Source organism: Pan paniscus, chromosome X (assembly GCF_029289425.2).
Source record: "Pan paniscus chromosome X, NHGRI_mPanPan1-v2.0_pri, whole genome shotgun sequence".
Lineage (NCBI taxonomy): Eukaryota > Metazoa > Chordata > Mammalia > Primates > Hominidae > Pan > Pan paniscus.
The window spans coordinates 21,421,047-21,443,009 of NC_073272.2; the positions used below are offsets into that span (position 1 = coordinate 21,421,047).

General features: G+C 43.1%; 1 protein-coding gene across 18 annotated transcripts in view; it reads right to left on the reverse strand.

Annotated features, from left to right (window-relative positions):
- Positions 1–21,963, reverse strand: part of SH3KBP1 (SH3 domain containing kinase binding protein 1) — a 357,317-nt gene that overhangs the window by 88,382 nt on the left and 246,972 nt on the right. For all 18 annotated transcript variants that reach the window (XM_034950171.4, XM_034950169.4, XM_034950170.4 and 15 more), the window contains one exon: positions 14,219–14,313. In XM_034950171.4, the coding sequence (XP_034806062.1) occupies positions 14,219–14,313 (95 nt within the window). The remainder of the gene's footprint in view (positions 1–14,218; positions 14,314–21,963) is intronic.

Genomic DNA, 21,963 nt, shown 5'->3' on the forward strand with positions numbered 1-21,963 from the left:
ATCTTTATACAGAAGGATAAATACATGCAGTAAGTTAGTGCCACCTAGCTTTCTTCAGATAATGGCGCACACATAAAATAGTAGTTATTTTTATGACATACTGCTGGAGGCCAAAGGTTGTTGAAGGCCATCAGCCCAGAGGGGTGATTCCGGCCAGCTAAGGCCCTTCCCATCCACCCTGGAGAGCTGAAGAAATCACTACCCTACCCTCACAGCACATAGGTGAGGAAATGCTACAGAAGTAACCTTTGAGTTCAGATGTCATTAAGAAATGAGGGGAAAAAACAAAAACAAAAACAAAAAAACCTTAAACCAAATCTCAGTCCCTAGTAAGAGAACAGGACTTCCACAGGTGTTCAGTGTCATGAAGGCAGGAATCAGGAAGGCCCATGGGGATTTTCATAGAAGACAACCAAGGGCAGAAGCCCTAAAGGCCTCTGTGTGCTCAGCCTGTTTTCCTCTTAGAAAAAGATGTTTCTAGGGCTAGGCGCAGTGGCTCACGTCTGTAATCTAAGCACTTTGGGAGGCCAAGGTGGGCGGATCACAAGGTCAGGAGTTCATGACCAGCCTGACCAACATGGTGAATCCCCGTCTCTACCAAAAATACAAAAATTAGCCGGGCGTGGTGGCACACACATGTAATCCCAGCTACTCAGAAGGCTGAGGTAGGAGAATCGCTTGAACCCAGGAGGTGGAGGTTGCAGTGAGCCGAGATTGTGCCACTGTACTCCAGCCCGGGTGACAGACTGCGAGACTCTGTCTCAAAAAAAAAAAAAAAAAAAAAAAAAGTTTCTATCTGGAGCCTCTTCAGAGAACAGCACCCAACAGATGCTGCCGTGCTGGCCCAACTCCAGGGTGACCATTCATATTTGGTACTTCCTAGAGTTGTGGAACATGGCTATATAGTTTGTATACAAAAAATATACCAGAATTATTTATTGATTTCATAATTTCCTTTGCAACATATGCAATCTAAAGTCTTCTAAAAAATGTTTATGCTTTAGCCTTTTTTCTAATTGTGGAATGAAAGAATTTCTACTCCCATAAGTCCACTTCAAGGGTCAGTAATTGGCTGGGTGCAGTGGTTCACGCCTGTAATCCCAGCACTTTGGGAGGCTGAGGTGAGCGGATCACTTGAGTCTAGGAGTTTGAGACCAACCTGGACAACATGACAAAACCCCATCTCTACAAAAAATTAGCCAGATGTGGTGGTATGCCTGTAGTCCCACCTACTTGGGAAGCTGAGGTAGGAGGATCACCTGAGCCCAGAAGGTCAAGGCTGCAGTGAGCTGCGATCACACCACCACACTCCAGCCTGGGTGACAAGAGTGAGACCCTGTCTTAAAAAACGAACAACAACAAAAAAAAATCGGGCAGGAGCGGTGACTCACGCCTGTAATCCCAGCACTTTGGGAGGCCGAGGAGGGCAGATCACCTGAGGTCAGGAGTTTGAGACCAGCCTGGCCAACATGGCAAAACCCCATCCCTACTAAAAATACAAAAATTATCTGGATGTGGTAGTGGGCACCTGTAATCCCAGCTACTCGGGAGGCCGAGGCAGGAGAATTGCTTGAACCCAGGAGGCGGAGGTTGCAGTAAGCCAAGATCGTGCCACTGCACTCCAGCCTGGGCAACAGAGCCAGACTCTGTCTCAAAACAAAACAAAACGAAACAAAACAAAAACCAAAAAACAGTAATCATGTGAAAAGGAGATCCTTATATAGACAGGACCTTCCCAATGTCCTCGTAAGATGGCTTTAAGTATTCCAAGAGACGTTAACTATATATAAGGGCATGTGAACAAGTCATACACAAAATCCAAATTATTAAGCTAGCACTTTTACATTTTTTTCCTGTCCATTTAAATATAATCAAGTATGTGGTTGGGTGCAGTGGCTCACACCTGAAATCCCAACACTTTGGGAGGCCAAGGTGGGCAGATCACTTGAGCTCAGGAGTTTGAGACTAGCCTGGCCAACATAAACCCCAGCTCCACTAAAAATACAAAAATTAGCCGGGTGTGGTGGCGCATGCCTATAATCCCAGCTATTTGAAAAGCTGAGGCATGAGAATCACTTGAACCCAGGAGGCAGAAGTTGCAGTGAGCCGAGATGGTGCCACTATACTCCAGCCTGGGCGACAGAGTGAGACTTTGTCTCAAAAAAAAAAAATAAATACAATTAAAAAAATATAAATAGATATAATCAAGAATGTAAACTTATATAACAACATTTTCACAGAAACTTCTCATTTTGTGGGAAAGTTGCTAGGGACCTTGCTAGGTCATTTACATTGAGATGACCGCTTAATCGGAAATCTTAAAAGCTGTTTCTAATGGCACCTTCAGCTCATCCATAGCACATTGCTGAATATATAGTCTACTCCTCCAGGATGAGCATCCCATAGCTGAGTTTTTACCTTCATTTATGGTTTAGAGAACTGCATTGACTCTGCATCCAAATACATGCTTTTCTTCCATTAAAAGGATGGTAGATATGAGAGAAAATCATTTTGCTTCACAGGTAGACAGTGGCATTCATAAAGCATTTTTTATTATTATGTTTTAAGAGATTTTCTTAGCTCCTGCACCAATTCTAAGAGATACAAAGAAAGCTTTAAAAAAGGAGAAGGTGGTATTCTTCATTCCACAGATAAGGACTGGGAAGGAACAGGAGGTGAAGGGCATAGACATGATCATTTTGAAGGTCAAGAACATTGAAGCCAGCTGCAGCGACTATTAGTAAATTCCTATCTTCCACTTCCATTCTTCACCAGACAAATCCATACTTCTTTTAAGAAATTCTTCTACTAGGAAAACATATTTCTTAGCCTGAAAACTTGTCTGGTGGCTTTTAATCTATACTTAGCTGATTTAGCTTCTAGGCCTGTGCAGCGAGTAAAAAATACAATTCCAAAGTCAAATCCAGGCCCTCGGGCTGCTCAGCCGAGTCCAGAACAGACCACTGGAGTATGGCTCTGTCTGTCTGCCACCACAGGGGAGAAAGGGCACGGGGCAAGGAAAGGCTCCAATGTGAAAGATCCATGTATTACAAGAGGTATTCCCAGGAAGACTCAGAATGAAACCAAGGTCCTTCAAATCCACGCAATTACGTAGCAGGCAATTACTTACTGAACACTGGGGCTTAGATGGCCTTGTAGGAAAAATAGACTAGCCAATAACATTCTCTCAAGAGTGTCTTTGCAGAGCAAAAGTTTTTAATTTTGCTGAAGTTCAATTTGGCAAGTTTTTTCTTTTATGGATTGTGTTTTTGGTATCATGTCTAACAACTCTTTTCTCCAGTGTTTCATACATAACTTTTGATGTTTTATGTTTTACATGTAGATCTATGGTCCATTTTGAGTTAAATTTGTATAATAGGTTCAGGTTGGTTTTTTTTTTTTTCTGCCTATGGATGTCCAATTGTGCCAATACCATTTCTTTTCTTTTCTTTTTTTTTTTTTGAGACGGAATCTTGCTCTGTTGCCCAGGCTGGAGTGCAGTGGCGCGATCTTGGCTCACTGCAAGCTCCGCCTTCTGGGTTCACGCCATTCTCCTGCCTCAGCCTTCCTAGTAGCTGGGACTACAGGTGCCCGCCACCACACCTGGCTAATTTTTTTTTTTTTTTTTGTATTTTTAGTAGAGACGGGGTTTCACCATGTTAGCCAGGATGGTCTCGATCTCCTGACCTCGTGATCCGCCCGTCTTGGCTTCCCAAAGTGCTGGGATTACAGGCGTGAGCCACCATGCCCGGTCACCAACACCATTTCTTGAAAAGATTATCCTCTCTTAAACTGTCTTTGTATCTTTGTTGAAAATTAATCGGCTGGATTTTTTTATGAGTCTATTTCCAGATATTCTATTTCAAGGGCCAGCAAACTACAGCCCATGGGCCAAGTCTAGCCTGCCACCTATTTCTCTGTGGTCCACAAACTAAGAATAGTTTTTACATTTTTGAATGGTTTTTAAAAATCAAAAGAAGAAGAATATTTCAAGAAATGTGAAAATTATATGACATTCAAATCTAAGTATCCATAAATAAAGTTTCATTGGAACTCTGCTACACCCATTCATTTACCTCTATGGCTGCTTTTGCTCTAAAATGGCAGAGTTGAGTAATTGTGACACAGACTGCATGACCCACAAAGCCTGAAATATTTACTCCCTGGCCCTTTGCAGAAGTTTGCCAAACCCTGTTCTAGGATATGAGGATCCTTATACGCATCCATGCAGAACCTCAGGGACTCTCTCAATGCCACTATAAAAAAAATACTGTAAAGACAGATTCTTTAAATAAAAACACTGAAAGCCCTGAGGAAGGCAGAAAAAGAATGCATTTAATAGTTGGCTACCATTTCCAGCTAGAAATAAAATATAAAAACCTTAATCAAAACTATTTTTAAAAGGACACATTTTACTGCACTACACAGTTAACTATAAAATGAGGAAATTTTAAGCCTAAAAGGCATTTATTTTAATGACTTTTTTTCTTAAAGATCTCCATGAGTCATAAACTAAGAAAAAATATTTGTAATATGAAGATGACAGGTTAATGTCATGAATATAAGGTATTTTTATAAAAATCAATTGGAAATGATGCATAAAATGTTCAAGCTCGGTAATCATTTTTTAAAATGCAGAATTAGCAGAGCCCAAATCACATTAGCAGAGATTAAAAAGAATGATAATATCCAGGGATGACAAGAATAGGGAAATATATTTGCATGCACTCCTGTGAGGAGACTAAATTGGCACAATCTTTCAGGATGTATCCTCAATATGCCCTCAAAATGCATCAATACAGTATTACACTGAGCAATTTATCATCAGGAAATAGTAACTGCTAACACTTATGTAGCAGCTATTAGGACCCAGCCTTTCTAAATGCTTTACCTACTTCATCTCATTTAATCTTCACAACACCAGGATGTAGGTACTATTATTACTCTCATTTCACAGATGTGAAAACTGATGCACACAGAGATGAGTAACCTGCCAAGGTATCACAGCTAGAAGGAAGTGGCAGAAATGCACACAAAGACTGTTGAACAGGGTGACGACTATGTGCAACATGGTCTAACACAAAGAAAAACTGGAAACAAGCTAAGCATAAAAGAGGATTGTCGAGGGCCAGGCCGAGTGGCTCACGCCTGTAATCCCAGCACTTTGGGAGGCCAAGGCAGGCGGATCACTTGAGGTCAGGAGTTCAAGACCAGCCTGGCCAACATGGCGAAACCCCATCTCTACTAAAAATACAAAAATTAGCTGGGTGTGGTGGCACAGGCCTGTAGTCCCAGCTCATCAGTAGGCTGAGGCACGAGAATCGCTTGAACCCAGGAGGCAGAGGTGGCAGTGAGCCGAGATCATGCCACTGCACTCAAGCCTGGGCAAAAGAGTGACACTCTGACTCAAAAAAAAAAAAAAAAAAAAAAAAAAGAGGATTTTGGTACTCTCTCCATACATTAGGATTCAGGATGCTAAGGAATCATTTACCCATGCTGCCAAGGATAATCATGATGTATTTTGGACAAAGAGGGTTATTATAAAATAGTGTATATAATATGATCCTATTTTTATTTTAAACTGTAATTATGTGCACATATGGAAAAAGTCTGAAAGAATAATTGCGAAAATATTAAGAGGTATGTGAAGGTGGTAAGGTCACTGGTAATTTTGATTTTTCTTTGTATTTATTTGTCTGTTTTTCTCATTTTTTTTCCAAGAGTAAGTGTTATTTATACAATTTTAAAGTATGACTTAAAAGTGTATCCCCGCCAGGCGTGGTGGCTTATGCCTGTAATCCCAGCACTTTGGGAGGCCCAGGCGGGCGGATCACCCGAGGTCAGGAGTTCAAGACCAGCCTGGCCAACATGGTGAAACCCCGTCTCTACAAAAATACAAAAATTAGCCAGGCATGATGGCAGTTGCCTGTAATCCCAGCTACTCGGAGGCTGAGGCGGGAGAATCACTTGAACCCAGCAGGCGGAGGTTGCAGTGAGCCAAGATCACGCCATTGCACTCCAGCCTGGGTGACAGAGCGAGACTCCATCTCAAAAAACAAACAAACAAAAAAGTGTATCCCATGCCACTTTCATCTCAGAAACCGTGTAATTTAATAAAATGCAAATATGAATGCAAAGCACTCTGAGATACTGAACAAGACAGGTTACACAACTGTAATACATTACTTTCATCCTAAGAAAAGCTAAAATAAATAATGAAAAGGAACTTCAGGGGAAGTACTGACCTTAATTTCAGGACAGTTCAATATACCAGGAAAGAACATTCAGTTACCAGGCATTTGTCTTTTCATCTTCTTCTAATAACTTATCATAGCAATAACTATGATTTAACCTTTAAAGAAAATATTGTGTGTGTAAAGACAGAGTCTCTCGCTATGTTGCCCAAGCTGGTCTCAAACTCCTTGGCTCAAGCAATCCTTCTACCTCAGCCTCCCCAAAGTGTTGGGATTACAGGTGTGAGCCACTACACCCAGCCCTGTGATTTAACCTTTATGTTTCCAAAGCACTTTTGAATACAACATGTCATTTAAGCCTCAGAACACCCCTAACAGAGTAATACAAATAGAAAGGGTGGAGATAGAAACAGAAAAAAAAGGGGAGTTTCTCTAATTCCTTAAGATACCTACAGATTTTTTTTTCTGTGTGTTGCAGAGGGGAAAAAAAAGTATTCCAAGATGGGGGATTACTGATGTCCTGCCACTTTAGCACAACATTCTGCAGAGATATGACAATTAGGTTGAACAAACACAGGATCTCTTTAGACAGTTTTATATAATTTGTGTAGGCATATGCACCTGGGAATTTACATCAGCTGCAAGCTCATCTGTCCATGATACAAAGGAAAAATCTATAATAATGACCATCAAAATGTTGGGGTGGCCTTTCAACAACTGTCTACTGGTAAACTAAAACGATATTTTCTCCCACCCCAAGCCCTATGTTTACCATCCTCATGTAATTTAAAACTATGTCTGTGTGATGGTAATGATTCTTCTCACTGGTCCCAGTGTCCTGGCTACTTATAAAAGGAAGACAAAACAGCAACAAATTATACTCCTTTGGGTTTTAAATGCTCTGAGGAGGAGATATATTGTGACTTTTGTCTAGAATAAGGACATAAGCAGTCTAACAAGATAGACCATGCTGCAAGAAATACATTCTATGACATAAATGACTCATTTGCTCAACACTGACATTTTCCAAATGTCTGTAAACCCAGATGATCCCAGACCTATGCTTAACTTCTTCATTCACTCATAAAACATGTCTGTCTAATGGGTCTGTCAGCATGTCATCATCTTCAGGGTGACACCTGCTAATTTACTCCTCACCCTTGGAACCACATTTAATCCTACCATTTGAGCTCTGCTAAAAGCTTCAGCAGTTCAGAGAGAAAGGGTCAGGGCCAGCAATCGATTTAGCTGATCGGCTTTCTTCCTACCAAGCTAAGGATCTTGCTTGAGATTCCTAAGGCTGCTTCTCTTCGTGAAGGCAACCTTATTTTCCTGTGGGGTGGGAAGCAAGGAAGTCTGAAAACATTTTTCTCATGAATACATGTTTTAGTTCATTAATGAATTAATGGGAGGGAGGCAGGAAGGGGAAATAAACATTAGAACAAAAAAAATAACAGAGTTGATCACAGAATGTCTTAGAAGGACCTCAGGACTCCTGCCTGCATTTTTTTTTTTTCCCCCGACAGCGAGTGGAAAGCTAAGTGGCAACCAGGCTAGGAAGAAAAGAAGAAGGCAAAATACTCTGGGCATGGGAAGAAACTGGAAGAAAGCAGTTGGGGAGGCGGGCCTCAGGCACAAAAAGAACCAATGTCAACCCTGAGCTGAACTCATCATTCCCTCTGCATGGACCATCATTTCACTCTTTTAGAGGTGGCAGTGGACTCCTACAGTCATGGATGATCCAGAAACCACCACAGTGATGTCCTGACCCTAACAGATCGGAAACATAGATTTCAAAACGCGAGCATCATCAACAAAGGATGGGGTGATGGCATGGTAATACTGTTTTTCTGCTAAGTAACAATGATAATGTCATTACCTTACAAAGGAAACTCCACAGACACTTGCCCTGGATATCCAGTAACAATGAGGACTCTCAATGAGTAGACAAGAGTCACCTCTGGAAGTGACTCAGCCCCACAGGAAACACGAACTCCACCCGCAGTTACCACCTTGCCCAGCCCCCAAGTTCCAAGAGCACTTGGCCCAGGGTCAGCAGACGCCTCTGACCTGGCTCTGCCACTGACTTGCTGGGAGTCCCTCGGGAAAGCTGCTTCAGCACTCTGGGCCTCTGCTCCTCCTTTGTAATCTGCAGAGAACACGCATGGTCCCACCTAATTCCCGGGGTTGCTGTGAAGATGAGGGGAAATGCTGAGCTCCGGGGAGACTCCTGAGGAAAGGGGAATGGTGATGATGGTCCCGGGCTCTTGCTGCCAGTGGTTCAGAATCCTGTGCTGGGAAGCTGTGGTCCTGGAGAAAGATCTAGCTACCATTAAGTTAATTAAATGTTCAACTGTTGTCTGGGACAGGAGGGAGGAAAACATATTGAGGTAGAGATGAAAAGGAGCGGTTCTAACTGTGCCCTCACAGCATGTCTAGCTCCAAATACTTGGGGTCCCTACAAAGAAGCAAAATTCCTGGTTTGAATTTTTGGCTTACCATTGTATTCCAGCATTTTGCACAGCTCCTGGCACACCATAAATATTCTTCGATGTATGAATGAATGAATGAATGAATGAGTGAACGAACATTGTGAGGGGAAGAGGACAGGGTGCAAATTAAAATTGTTGTCAATAATCTTCAGTGGATAATCCTCATGGTCCAAGGAAAGATGACTGTACTACTGTGTTGGGGATGCCACTAACTGTCTTTAGCTAATATTCTGGGTCCCCTCTTTTTTGTGGTTTGGGGGACAGGGTCTCACTCTGTCCCCTAGGCCTGAGTGCAGTGGCACAATTATGGCTCACTGCAGCCTCAACCTCCTGGGCTCAGGCAACCCTCCCGCCTCAGCCTCCCAAGTAGCTGGAACTATAGGAACACAACACCACACCTGGCTAATTTTTGTATTTTTTGGTGAAGATGGGGTTTCACCATGTTGTTCAGGCTGGTCTCAAACTCCCAGGCTCAAGTGATCCTCCCGTCTCAGCCACTCAGACTGCTAGGATTAGAGACGGGAGCCACTGAGCCCGGCCTGGGTCCCCTCTTTCTCTAGGGTGTGTCTATCAGTTTCCTTCCATGAACATTAATGCTAGCTAATATTGCCTCCGTTCCCTTCCCTCCATCTCTACGACTCCACGATTTTGACCAATAACGTTAGCTTTCTAAGCGTTCATCTTGATGTCATCAAATAGGCTTAAAACAATGAAGACAGGGAGGTTGGGTATGCTTAAGGGTCAAAGACACAACTACCCAAGGAAGCCTGTTTGATAAGAAACACCTAAAGGTCCTTGTTTACAATAGGGTCACAGAGGAAGCCTTTCCTCCTAGGTTAGTGGGAGCTGTGAGGAATGGCTGTTGCTCTGAGGCCAGGAGGCTGTTGGCCAAGAGTGGGAACATGGCCACTCTCCACAGCTGGGCTCATTCTGCCCCAAGCGGCAGCGGCCACAGCGTGGGACACCTTCCAATGGCCATCTCACCCTTGCAGCTGAGCCCTGGCATAGCTCCTGCCAAGCTGCCCTCAGCCCTTCTCCAGGAAGCTTCTCCAGTTGGGATGAGACCCAGAAGCTTCGGAACCTTTTCAAACACACTCTGAGCACAAATCAGGAAGGCAGGGATGGGGGTGGCAGGAACACAGACGCGGGAGTTATTTTTGAGTGACTGGAAATAAAAGCTAAACACAGGTGTGTTCTGCACGAGTGGAAATGTTCCTAAATTCACAAGAATTCATTATAAATAAACTAGAAAACAAACCATTCAGGTTGCCACATTTCCTCCTGGCTTCCAGGGACATACAGAAATAGTTTGGGTCTTTGCACATTATTTCAGGAACTGCAGAGGGCTTATACACACCCACTAAAGGTGTCTGACTCATTTTCTAGAAAGCCACATGAACTGACAATCTGGGGCTAAAAATGAGGGCAAAGCCTGCTCTGTGACTCCTGCTACAGCACAGAAAAGCAGGGCAAAGGGAAACCACCTTCACTGATACCAAAGTAAATGTCAGAGGAATTCGGGGTCTATCAGGAACCTCTACGGCGAACACAGAATTTAGAGAACAGCAGTTCAGGTCTTTCACCTCAACTCCTACATCCAATAAATATGCGTATCAGAATGCATATTAAACAGATCATGGTGAAACCATTCATTTTATAATAGCAATAGTATACAATCATCTCAATGAACTTCTGGGCGATTCCTAACTTAGAGGAAGAGTAACAATCTTCTATAATGTCAGCAGGGTTTTACAGGCTCCGACTCCATTCTTCCCACTTTCGGCAAGCAAAATATTTATGGCATGTTTTCTTTCCAAATTCTTGCTAAAATCTCCTCCACTGTGAACACTTAACTATTTTAGGTGGATTTTTCACCATTTTAACCTACTTAACGTCATGGCATTCCAGCCTCAGCAGCAAACTGGGCTCAGACACAACAGCCCTTCCATTCCCACTTCCAGGGCCCAAGAAAGAGCAGCCAGGGTTGGGTGACAATTCCTAGAATTATGGGTGCCACTGACAGACTCCTCCCTGCCAGAGTAAATCCTCGCAGCAGCCCTGTGAGGTCAGCTTTATGGCCCTTGCTTTATGGCTGAGGAAACTCAGACTCAGAGGGGGTAAGCAACATGCCCGAAAAGACACAGCCAGGAACAGTGGAGCTGGGATTCAAACCCTGGTTCCGGGAGCTGGTAGCCTACATGGCACTTGTCATCTGAACACACCGCTTCCAGCAAACTGGAATGCTAGGTTAAGGCTGGCAGGCATTTTATGGAAATAAAAGTAAAAATCTGCACAAGCACAGGATAGCAAGAGATTTGATTTCCCAGCAGGTTGTATAAAAAAAAAAATAAAAGCAAAATGATAGAGCACAAAGGATTTTCTTAAGCAGCAAGCTCTAAAATGGGCCCAAGCAGCATGAGTTAAGACTGGCTGTGTGATTAGCTATCCAAAAAAACCCAGCAAACTGGAAGCCGGGTGCAGTGGCTAGGCCGGCTGCAGTGGCTCACGCCTGTAATCACAGCACTTTGGGAGGCTGAGGCAGGTGGATCACTTGAGGTCAGGAGTTCGAGACCAGCCTGAGCAACATGGTAAAACCCCGTCTCTACTAGAAATACAAAAATTAGCCAGGCATGATTTACTGTACAGGCACACACCTGTAATCCCAGCTACTCAGGAGGCTGAGGTGGGAGAATCGCACGAACCTGGGAGGTGGAAGTTGCAGTCAGCCGAGATCACACGATTGCACTCCAGCCTGGGCGACAGAGTGAGACCCTGTCTCAAAAACAAAATAAAACAAAACAAACAAAAAATAGCAATGTGGGTAGGCAGAGGGCATCTCGGGCATCAGGAACACGGTCTGAGTCAAGTTAGTGAGGACACATAAGCAGGAGGGGGATATACGGGGGGTACCTGCAGAACAGCCACATGGACCAAGGCCACCAAGACAGACTGAGGTCAGGACGGGTGAAGGAGTGCTAGGATCATCTATGTGGATTTTACAATAAAGAAAAAGAAAGTTACTAAAGATTTTGATTGGCGCAGAAGGGTAAGTGAGCACAGCAGTGTTAGAGAATGACAAAAAGAAGGGGCTGAGGTGCTAGGGATGAAGTGGGTAGGGGACACTGGAGTGGGGGGAAACATCCCTCCATCCTTCACCACCCCAGGGCTCTCCTCCAGACCGGGTGCTATGGTGGGTGATAGAGAAAGAAGGATGGAGGAAGCCTGGTCCTTGCTCACCTGGCCTGGACAGATACAGAACAACTCAAGCCTGTGCTTAGCTCTGCAGGGCAGGAAGTGGCAGGGATAGAGAAAGGCTTGTGGGTGGGAGCAGGGTGGGACTAGGAGGACCAAGTGTCAAAATGGTGATATGAGAACTCTAGGCCTGAGGAGTCGGATCAATGTGAAAGTCAGGTCAACAGACCAAGTGTACAGCAGAGATGACAACGTCATGTTTTGCAAATATAATATTAATAGCAGTGCGCTGCTTCAGTTTCTAAATTGCTTTCAAAGACGTTAATCTATGAAACCAGAGAAATGGGATGTAACCTTCACGACACTCTTGAAAGCAGCCTGCCACATCTACCTGTTCATTTATCTGTACCATGTGGATGGGACCGATAGATACTCCCTTTCTGACTAAGGTCATTAGAAAAATCACATTAATTTTTATCAGACTGGATCTCAGGCTGGGAGGTTAGAAACAAAATCATCAAGATGAATGTGTTCTCATTATGATATGTATTCAAATGGAAGGACTGGAGTATAATATGTCAAAATAGAAACAGATGTGTGTCTTTTCTCAGACCTCATTAAATATTATTGACATACCAGGTTTTCAACTAAAAAGAGGCCCCCTCTCTTCCAAAGACAAAACAAAAACAGGCTAGTGAGTCCCCCCCTCCCTCCCACTGCAAAGAATAGCAGTTATTTAATTCTCTGGTTGCTTTATTATCAAGGGGGAAAAAAGCACTCTAGCCCTTTCCCAGTATTTCTAAAACCAAATTATCTGTGCTAATTATTACAGCATTCGTATTGTGCTTCACACCCATTTAACAACTTTCTTATTCCGCTTGTTTGGTTACAGGTCTGATTAAAAATAGGAAATGCACTGTGTGTCAGAAAGCAATCTGAAAGAGACAGAAAAGAATCACTTCTGCCTCATTTGCAGAAAACAACAAGGGAAGCATTCTTCCCCTCATTTCCTCCTGCCACATTCAACACCTACAGAGACATACTGAAATAACTTCAGGGGAGAATACTTTACAGGTAAAAAGATGGACGAGTTCTTGGGTGATCTGCAAAACAGGGAATGATTTGCTGTTCCAGAAAGCATTATATACTCCATACCACTGATATGGAGTCCATGAGAGGACCAGCTTTCTCCCTAAAACTCCTGACCTGTGGCAAGCTAGTTAACTTCTTGGGTCATTAGTTCCCTGGCATCTTTGGATTTGGCTCTTAAAACACACAATCTCTAAAGCCATGTCTTAGAGGTAACCTCTTGATAACAAAGGTAAATCTTACTGATCACCTTATGGACAAGCCCTGGGGGAGGGGGAGGGCCAGGTGACACCACAGTCTCCACCCTCTCAGTAATGGCCACAGTCGGCGGGACCCTGGGCCTACTCCCACTCTATGCACCTGCAATCTCTTCCCCTTCCCTGCATCCTCCACCCTGCCAAGGCTTCCCAGCCCTGCGAGACCGAGCGCAGGCAGCCACGATGATCTCCCAAGTCACACTTGTGCTAAGGGAACTGTGCTAAGTTCCCTGTCACTCCCCTGAATACAAGAATAAAACCACCATACACATCTTCAAGACCATTCAGCTTCTTACCATATTTGACCATCACAAAAATGCTGTTCTTCAGAGAAAAAGTCATATATTCTGGGTATTGCTTAAATAATATATCTTTCAACCACCTACTTGGTGAGTATCATTGTGTGAAAGCACACAAAGTACACAGCCAAGGCCCTTGTTCAATTGCATCACTTCACACAGATTTTATAGCTCTCTGTTTATTTACAGGGCTCTGGCTCTAATAATAATAAAATCATTCAATCTTCTTAGCCCAAACGAGACAGGAAAAATTCTCTCAGGCACTCTACCTGTCTTTGATCTGAACAGCAAACATTCTTTAAGCGTTTTCTGCCTGTGAGGCATGACCAGCGTTTTAAAAAAACTCCTCCTCGGATACCTCAGGACACAGAGCTCTGCAGCCTGGCTGCTGTGGAGGGCAGGATCTCCAGCCGAGCAGGCTGCCTTTTGGGTTATTCCTTCTGGAACAGACTTTTCTGAAGGACCATGCAAATCTGCAGCTGGTCCTAAGGCAAACAAATCTATTCTCGTCTCAACGAATGCATTCACTTGGATGCTGGGCTTAGCTTGATCAAAAGGAAAGATACAAGATTCTTCCTCACAAGTTCAGGACTGAGAAAACCAAGCTTTCAAGCGCTGAAGCAAAAGCTTATACTGTCCAGTCAACACCCCAAAGCAGTTCGCGATTTAGAAGGTAGGAGACAACCTTTGTTTACCTTATTGATGAGAGTGACTATATCTCCTTCTTTGATTGTCAATTCATCATCATTCTGTGCCTCATATGGAAATATTACTTTGCAGTAATCCTTGCCTATAAGAAAAACAGAAAACATAACCTTTAAAATGCTTTATCTAATGAGCTGGCCCAGGAGAAAATGATCTCTATCACATTAAGTTCAGGGAAAGGCACACGTAACAGGTAGCATATTACTGCTGCACGAAGAAAGGGTGACCCTCAGAAAATGACCCGAGAGTGCTCATTTTTAGCTCATGTATATTTATTGGCTTCCACTTTTTTTCCCCTTACAAATCATGTGACATCATGAGATGCCCCTGACTGCTTTGCTTTTCTCTGGCAGAAAGGTAAAAAGGTTTCCTTACTCAGGAAAACAGACATATACCATTTTATATACTCTTCAGGTGCATGCATAAACATATATAGTCTACAGAGGGCAAAAAACCCTTAAGTTTTGCCTCACTGCCTTTTCCCACACATTACTAAATTAGAAACAAGGTATTTATACATGTTACAAAGCTACCCAGGATACATAAAACAATGAAAAGTTACCCCATTATGGTACGTCTTAAGAGACAAATGTCAATGTATTTCTATGTAAGCACATGCCAACCATAAACAGCCAACAAGTATTGACTGAACATTCTTTACACACATATGTGTGGGGGTAAGCTTGTTCAAATATGTCCCATGGCCTTTCTGTGGGAACCTCCCTATGCATAGATGGCTGTTCCTCAGCAAAGAGATGCAATAGCCCTCACCAAAGAGGGAAAAATACTAAGGCCACTAAAAATCGATTTAAGTATGTCCTGAATTACATGCTTTTGAAAGTCCATGTGCTGTTAAATCCTCTCTATTTATCTGAAAGCACAAGTTACGAAGATAGTGAAAACATTTGTATTTCGGAAATGGAGACTTGGAAAACTAGGCCTTGATGATTCAGGACAGAAGGTGGAAAGAAAAATTCAAGAGAATTAGTATCTACTGGGACAGGCATCGATTATTCCGCATCAAAGTCAACAAACCTAATGGCTGTGAATGGCCTTAGATATTTCCCAAGCATCAGGCCCGTTCCTGCAGACGGATCACAACCTAGAGCTATGTCTTAGAGGTAACCTCTTGATGACAATTATACTGTCCCTAGTGTAATTTCTATTACTGAAATGTGTTTATTTATTTTGGTTAACATCCCAACAACCAGAGATTGTGACATATAAAATAAAAGCAATTAAGAAATCCATAATACAGATACACTGTGGTCTAGGGTTGGGATAGGACAGAGAAGAGAGGGAGGAAGGAGAAGGAGTGAAGGGAGGAGAGGCGGTATTCACTTTGCTTTTGTGCAGATGTTTTCATATTCTGTTACAATAGCTTGAAAATATTAGTTACATTCCCTGTCCTAGTGTTGGAAATCTTCCATCTTGGGTATTCTGGGCCTCTGATGGCTTTTGCCCCTTAACCTGTGCTGAGGGGCAATAGTTCTAAATCCCATCAATACCATATTCCTAAACCCATATAGTTACCAACGTTCTATCTCTCTTTACTTAGTAATAGCAAACCTCCCCAAATCTGAATTGGTCAAATGTTCTACAGAGACAGAAAAAGTTAAAACATGTTTAAATTGGATAATGACAGCTCCTCACCAATTTTCCTATTGACTGTGCTAGTGAAATATGACTGCCAATCTCAAAACTTACAACAACACAAACACAGTATCACTGAAGAACTGCACTACAGAGTCCTGGCTTTAAGAATAATTATTTGGATGGAAATCATGAAACAATTTTTACAAAGAATACAGAAACCCACAGCCAACAAAGAAAGAACAGGTCATGTTTCTGTTCCCTTCAGTCAAAAAAAGTTAATTAAGTGTAATAGAGACTGTTGGTTAACATCCCAGCAGACATTCCCCACCCTCTTCCTAGTTCACAGAATCCTAATTTGTTCAGGCATTACATTCAGGAACATGGAACCCTCTCACAGCCCTGGGGATAAAGCAAAATATGTCCAGGCAAATAATGTTAATCTCACTCTCTTTTGTTGGTGACTGGTTTAGGGATGGGCAGGTGCTCTATTTGCAGCCAATGAGATGTGAGAGGAAATCTGCTGGGGGTGGGAGAGGCTGTTAGATTTTGTTCCCTGGTGTGTGTGTGTGTGTGTGTGTGTGAGAGAGAGAGAGAGAGAGACAGAGGGAAAGAAAGAGAGAGAGACGGAAAGGCCGAGAGACACAGAGAGAGAGAGACATGGAGAGACAGAGAGAGAGAGACAGACAGACAGACACAGAGAGACAGACAGGCAGACTTGAGGAAGACAGTTGCCCCTGCCATTCTCCTTTTAACAGTTTTATCTTTGTTGGACGTCAGTACAGTGTTTGGTGCTCTTGAAATCATATTTCAACTGCAAGAGGAATGCCAAGAAAATCAGTGATAATTTGATGAGTTTTAATAAATTTATACAGTTGTGTAACCATCACCATAATCCAGCTTTAGAACACTTCGACTGCGCAGCTATGCTGTTTTATGTGTAAGGCATTAGACACAGAATTATCTGGAAAGCACCACTGTTAGAGAAAAAGAGGAGATACTGGTGCCAGGGCTTGCTGCAGCATATCTCAGCCCTCTTTGCACCCCCCAAAACCGGACACAGAGCTCCCACTCAATGTTTCTTGATGATCTCCAAGTGACCCCTATAAAGGGGAGGAACACTTGGAGGGGCCACAAGGAGGAGGAGGAGAGGACGGTGGGCCAGAAGGCAGGATACTTGGGACTAGGTTGGGTTCCCAGCTGGGCTTTTGCAAGCACATGACCTGAGACAATCACACTACAACTCTGGATGACCTCAGTGTCCTCAGGTGTAAAATCAGGGACCAGCTAAGGAGGGGAGAGAGGAGAGCCTGGTTAACTTCAGCAGGACACTTAGCAAATTTCAAGGTATTCCAGAGCTCAAATATAAAGGAACTAAAAAAGAGCTGTTCTGGTTGGGGAGTAGGGCTGTCCCGTCTCCCACCCAGGTCCCCAAAGACATGTCAGTGAAGCTCTGAGGGCTCCAAGGGGCACACTGGGCTAGACCTGAGTTCCTGGGAGCTCTGACTTTGAGCTGTGACTTTTCATGACTCTAGTCACAGGCACTATCACCCAGAACTCCTGACCAAACCCGGCAACCATTAGCTTCACACACTTTAATTTATTATGACATATTTTAAAACAGGAATGTATTTTTATTGATGAGGCATTTGAGCCTGAATTCAGTAGTATTAGAAAATAAAAATATTTCTGGATAAAGAAAATGTGGTACATATACACCATGGAATACTATGCAGCCATAAAAAGGAATGAGATCATGTCCTTTGCAGGGACATGGATGAAGCTGGAAGCCATCATCCTCAGCAGACTGACACAGTGACAGAAAACCAAGCACCGCATGTTCTCACTCATAAGTGGGAGTTGAACATTGAGAATACATGGACACAGAGAGGGGAACAACACATACCAGGGCCTGTTGGGGGGTGGGGGATGAGGGGAGGGAACTTAGAGGATGGGTCAACAGGTGCAGCAAACCACCATGGCACACATATACCTGTGTAACAAACCTGCACATTCTGCACATGTATCCCGTTTTTTTTTTTAGAAGAAAGAAAAAAAATACTATGTTGCATTGGATGTATCAGTGGCTTTAAGACACTCAAAATTGTTATCTGCAAAAAAATTATTAACTCTGAGTTTGTGGTTTTAATGTTAAAGTATATGGAACAAAGATGTTCCTGACTTCCACTTAAATATTTATTGGACCACCACCATGAAAAAGACATTGCCAATTTGGGGGACTGTAATATACAACTAAGCCCAACCACTCCCTCCTGTCCCTGCATGGAAGTGACAGTCTAATTCTTGGAGAAAAGCAAGGGGAGGAGAATGGCAGAAAGAAAAGACAAACCCATGCATACACATAAACTCACTATGATGGAATATTGTTGTGTTTCAGAGAAAGGCAAGATTACATTCAGGAGAAAGTTCTCAAAAGAGGAGGCATTTGATATGTCTTAAAAGAAGGGTATAATTCCACATCCTTTGGATGTGGGAAGATTATAAATTCTAAATGAGTATTGGACAGAGTTGGAGAAGCAGGGAATTAAATTAATTTTGAGAGGCAGGCATTTTCCATCTATTCATCAATTGGATGGATTTAATTAGAGATCAAATAGGAATGAATAGACACACACACATAGAGAGAGAGAGAAAAAATAAAGCATAATTTATCCAGCAATTTGAGATGATTTTGTCTTTTTTCTTTAGAAAGGTTAAAAATGACTAATGAATTAGCATAAGACTGAAATCCTAAATCAGTTCATAAGCCTTTTTTTGTCTTAGAGTCCTTTAAGAATCTGATAAAAAGCAATGACTCTTTCCAGAAAAAAAAAAACACAACACAACAAACCATACACACACACACTCAAATGTGCAGAGAAAATGTGTACAATATCAGAAGGTTTGAGGACCCCAAAGCTGTTAGTTACCTAGTTCCCACATCAAGAGCCCCGGTACTAATTATTGGCTTTCAAATTTTAAGAAGCTTGCTCTATTAAAATCACCAAAATGTCCAGTCATGATTTACACCCTCCCCAAAAAACATTATTTCAATCTCTAAACTTTTAGAAATTTACATAATATTAAAAACAGACTGTTAAAGGAATTGAACTCACATGCCCACATCACATGACTGCCTGCAGCTAGTTTTATAATCTATTCAATAAAAACAAACCAACTTCAAACAAACAAGCAAAAACCCTCTCAGCTTAAAAAAAAATAAAAGCAGAACCAACAGAATAAATATATCAGCAAGCTGAACATATACACAGAAGGAAATAACATTAAATCCAGGACAACTCTCTGAGTTCAGTTTTAGGGTATAAAGATCAAAACCCCATGTGTCATAGGCAGATTCTGGTAGGAAGACTTTCAGAGCTTTAAGCAGCATTTGGAAAGTACCAGGTCACACCTAAAACTGGAGTTTTCCTTTCCCTTGGGACAGTACAACAAAAGTATCAAGCTCAGGGATAATCTAGTTTCACCAACATCATAATCAGAAATTCTCTCGTTCAACTGACAAATATTATCTCAGACACTACTGGTTGGTAATCCCTCACTCAGAAGCCCTGGGGACAGGATTATTCAGATTTTAGAAAGGAAATATACTGCATATACCATATAATATGTAACATCCTCAGCTGGGGGCTGGGGCTGCACCCAACCATTAAAATTCTGCAGTAAATGGATGACTGGTCACTCCAAGTGGGAAAAATAAAGACTATGAGTAGGCATATGTCAGTCCAGAACAAGTTTTATCACCCAATGAGTAATAAAACATTTTAGTTTTCAGAGCTTTTTGTATTTTAGAATGGCACATAAGGGTGTGGACTTCTATCATGTTCTAGGAAAGAGAAATTAAGGTAAATAAGACACTATCTGCTCGAGGAGCTCAAGTAGCAGAAAAGGGTTTGCAAACATACAGTGTTGACCAGACAACAGTGAAGATAGGATGAGAGCCATGCATTCGGCTTAAAGTGTCAGAGTATCTGAAACGGGACAATCACTTCCCAAACAAGAGACTCAGGATCTTGTCAGAGAGGAAGAAAATGACAGTGGGCTTTGTACAATGTTCTAGGACACTGACCAGAGGAGTAGGATTGGGGTATGTTTCCCAATCAATCATCCCTGATAAGAATTTTGTGGGGCACCTGTTCATTCTTTTATCTTCCCAGACCTCTTCCCTGCAGATCTGAATCTTCAGATCTGAGGTGGGACCGGGAATCCATTTACTAAACACATACTCTGGTGATTCTCATCATCAGGGAAGCTTTAAAAACCTTAGTCTGGCCGGGCGCGGTGGCTCACATCTGTAATCCCAGCACTTTGGGAGGCCGAGGCAGGCAGATCACGAGGTCAGGAGCTCGAGACCAGCTTGGTCAACATAGTGAAACCCCGTCTCTACTAAAAATACAAAAATTAGCCAGGCTTGGTGGTGAGTGCCTATAGTCCCAGCTACTCGGGAGGCTAAGGCAGGAGAATTGCTTAAACCAGGGAGGCAGAGGTTGCAATGAGCCGAGATTGCACCACTGCACTCCAGCCTAGGCGACACAGCAAAATTCCATCTCCAAAAAAAAAAAAAACAAAACAAACAAAAGGCCGGGTGCGGTGGCTCACACCTGTAATCCCAGCACTTTGGGAGGCCGAGGCAGGCAGATCATGAGGTCAGGAGATCGAGACCATCCTGGCTAACACGGTGAAACCCCGTCTCTACTAAAAATACAAAAAATTAGCCAGGCACGGTGGCGGGCATCTGTAGTCCCAGCTACTAGGGAGGCTGAGGCAGGAGAATGGTGTGAACCCAGGAGGCGGAGCTTGCAGTGAGCCAAGATCGCGCCACTGCAGTCCAGCCTGGGCGAAAGAGCAGACTCCGTCTCAAAAAAAAAAAAAGGCCTTAGTCTAGGTCAGTGGTTCTCAGGCTTGAGTGGGCATTGGCATCAGGTGGAGAGCTTGTAAAAATAGATCAACTGGGCCCCACCCCCAGGGGTTCTGATTCTGTAGGGCTGGTATTTGCATTTCTAACAAGTTCCTAGGTGATGTTCCTGCTGCTGCTAGTTCTGGGACCACACTGTGAGAACCACTGGTCTAGTAATGGGTATTAGCAAATGTTTAATTCCAGGAAGGAGCAAAACAGTTGTGGGGACCTGGAGGGTGGACAAGTATGGTGGTAGCACTGGGGGTGGGTGTGCCATATGCTAGATTTAGACAGGAACTCCAGTTCTGGGTCAGATTCTGAGGATCTGGGGCTAGTGAGGAGTAGTGAAATACATACTAGGCTTGTCATCTATTCAGTAAATAATAACTGAGTGTCCACTGCATGCCAGGCAGCAGGGATGCCACAATGCCCTCGTGGGGCTTACTACAGTCTATACCAGCAGTTTGAAACTAGGGCTTCCCAGGAAATATTGGCAATACCTGGAGACAATTTTACTTATTAGAACTTGGCAGGGAATGGGGGTTGAGTGCTACTGGTATCTAGTGGGCAGAGGCCAGGGATGCTGCTAAACATTCTACAATGCACACAGAGGACAACGCCCACCAACAGACAATGATCCAGCCCAAATGTCAATACTGCTGAGGTGAAGAAGCCATGGTCTACATTTAAATTGAGACGGAGAAATGAAACACGATGTGTCCGTCAGTATGTCTGTCAACGCCAACCCAGTGTCTTCCTTTATGAAGAAGCTGACCATAACTCCAAACAACCACCTTCGGTCTCGGATGCTGTTGGGAATTTGACTTTCAAATTATTTCACAAGTATGAATTATGACACCATTTAACCTCCTCTAAAAAGAGAAGTATATTTTAAAAGGAAGAAATGAAAATCTGACAAGCAAAGCCCTTCTTGTCTCTACAATGCAGCAGAGGCTGGATCACTGCTCCTCTCGATGGTACTTTCAGATGAGAAGCTCAAATGAGAAGCTCCTTGGAGAGTCTTTGGGAGAAAGAAAACCTACCAGGAAAACACAAAGGGAGTTAACCTTTTTCTCAAGAGGACTGTATTTGAAATGCAGATCTTAAGCCACACGGGTAGGCTGGGCACCCTCCTGGGAAGGCTCCCACTCTGAATCCAGACAGCAATGTCTGTATTGGGGAGCAAGTGATGAAAGGTGCTTCTTAGGAAGAGGTGGGTACCCCTGG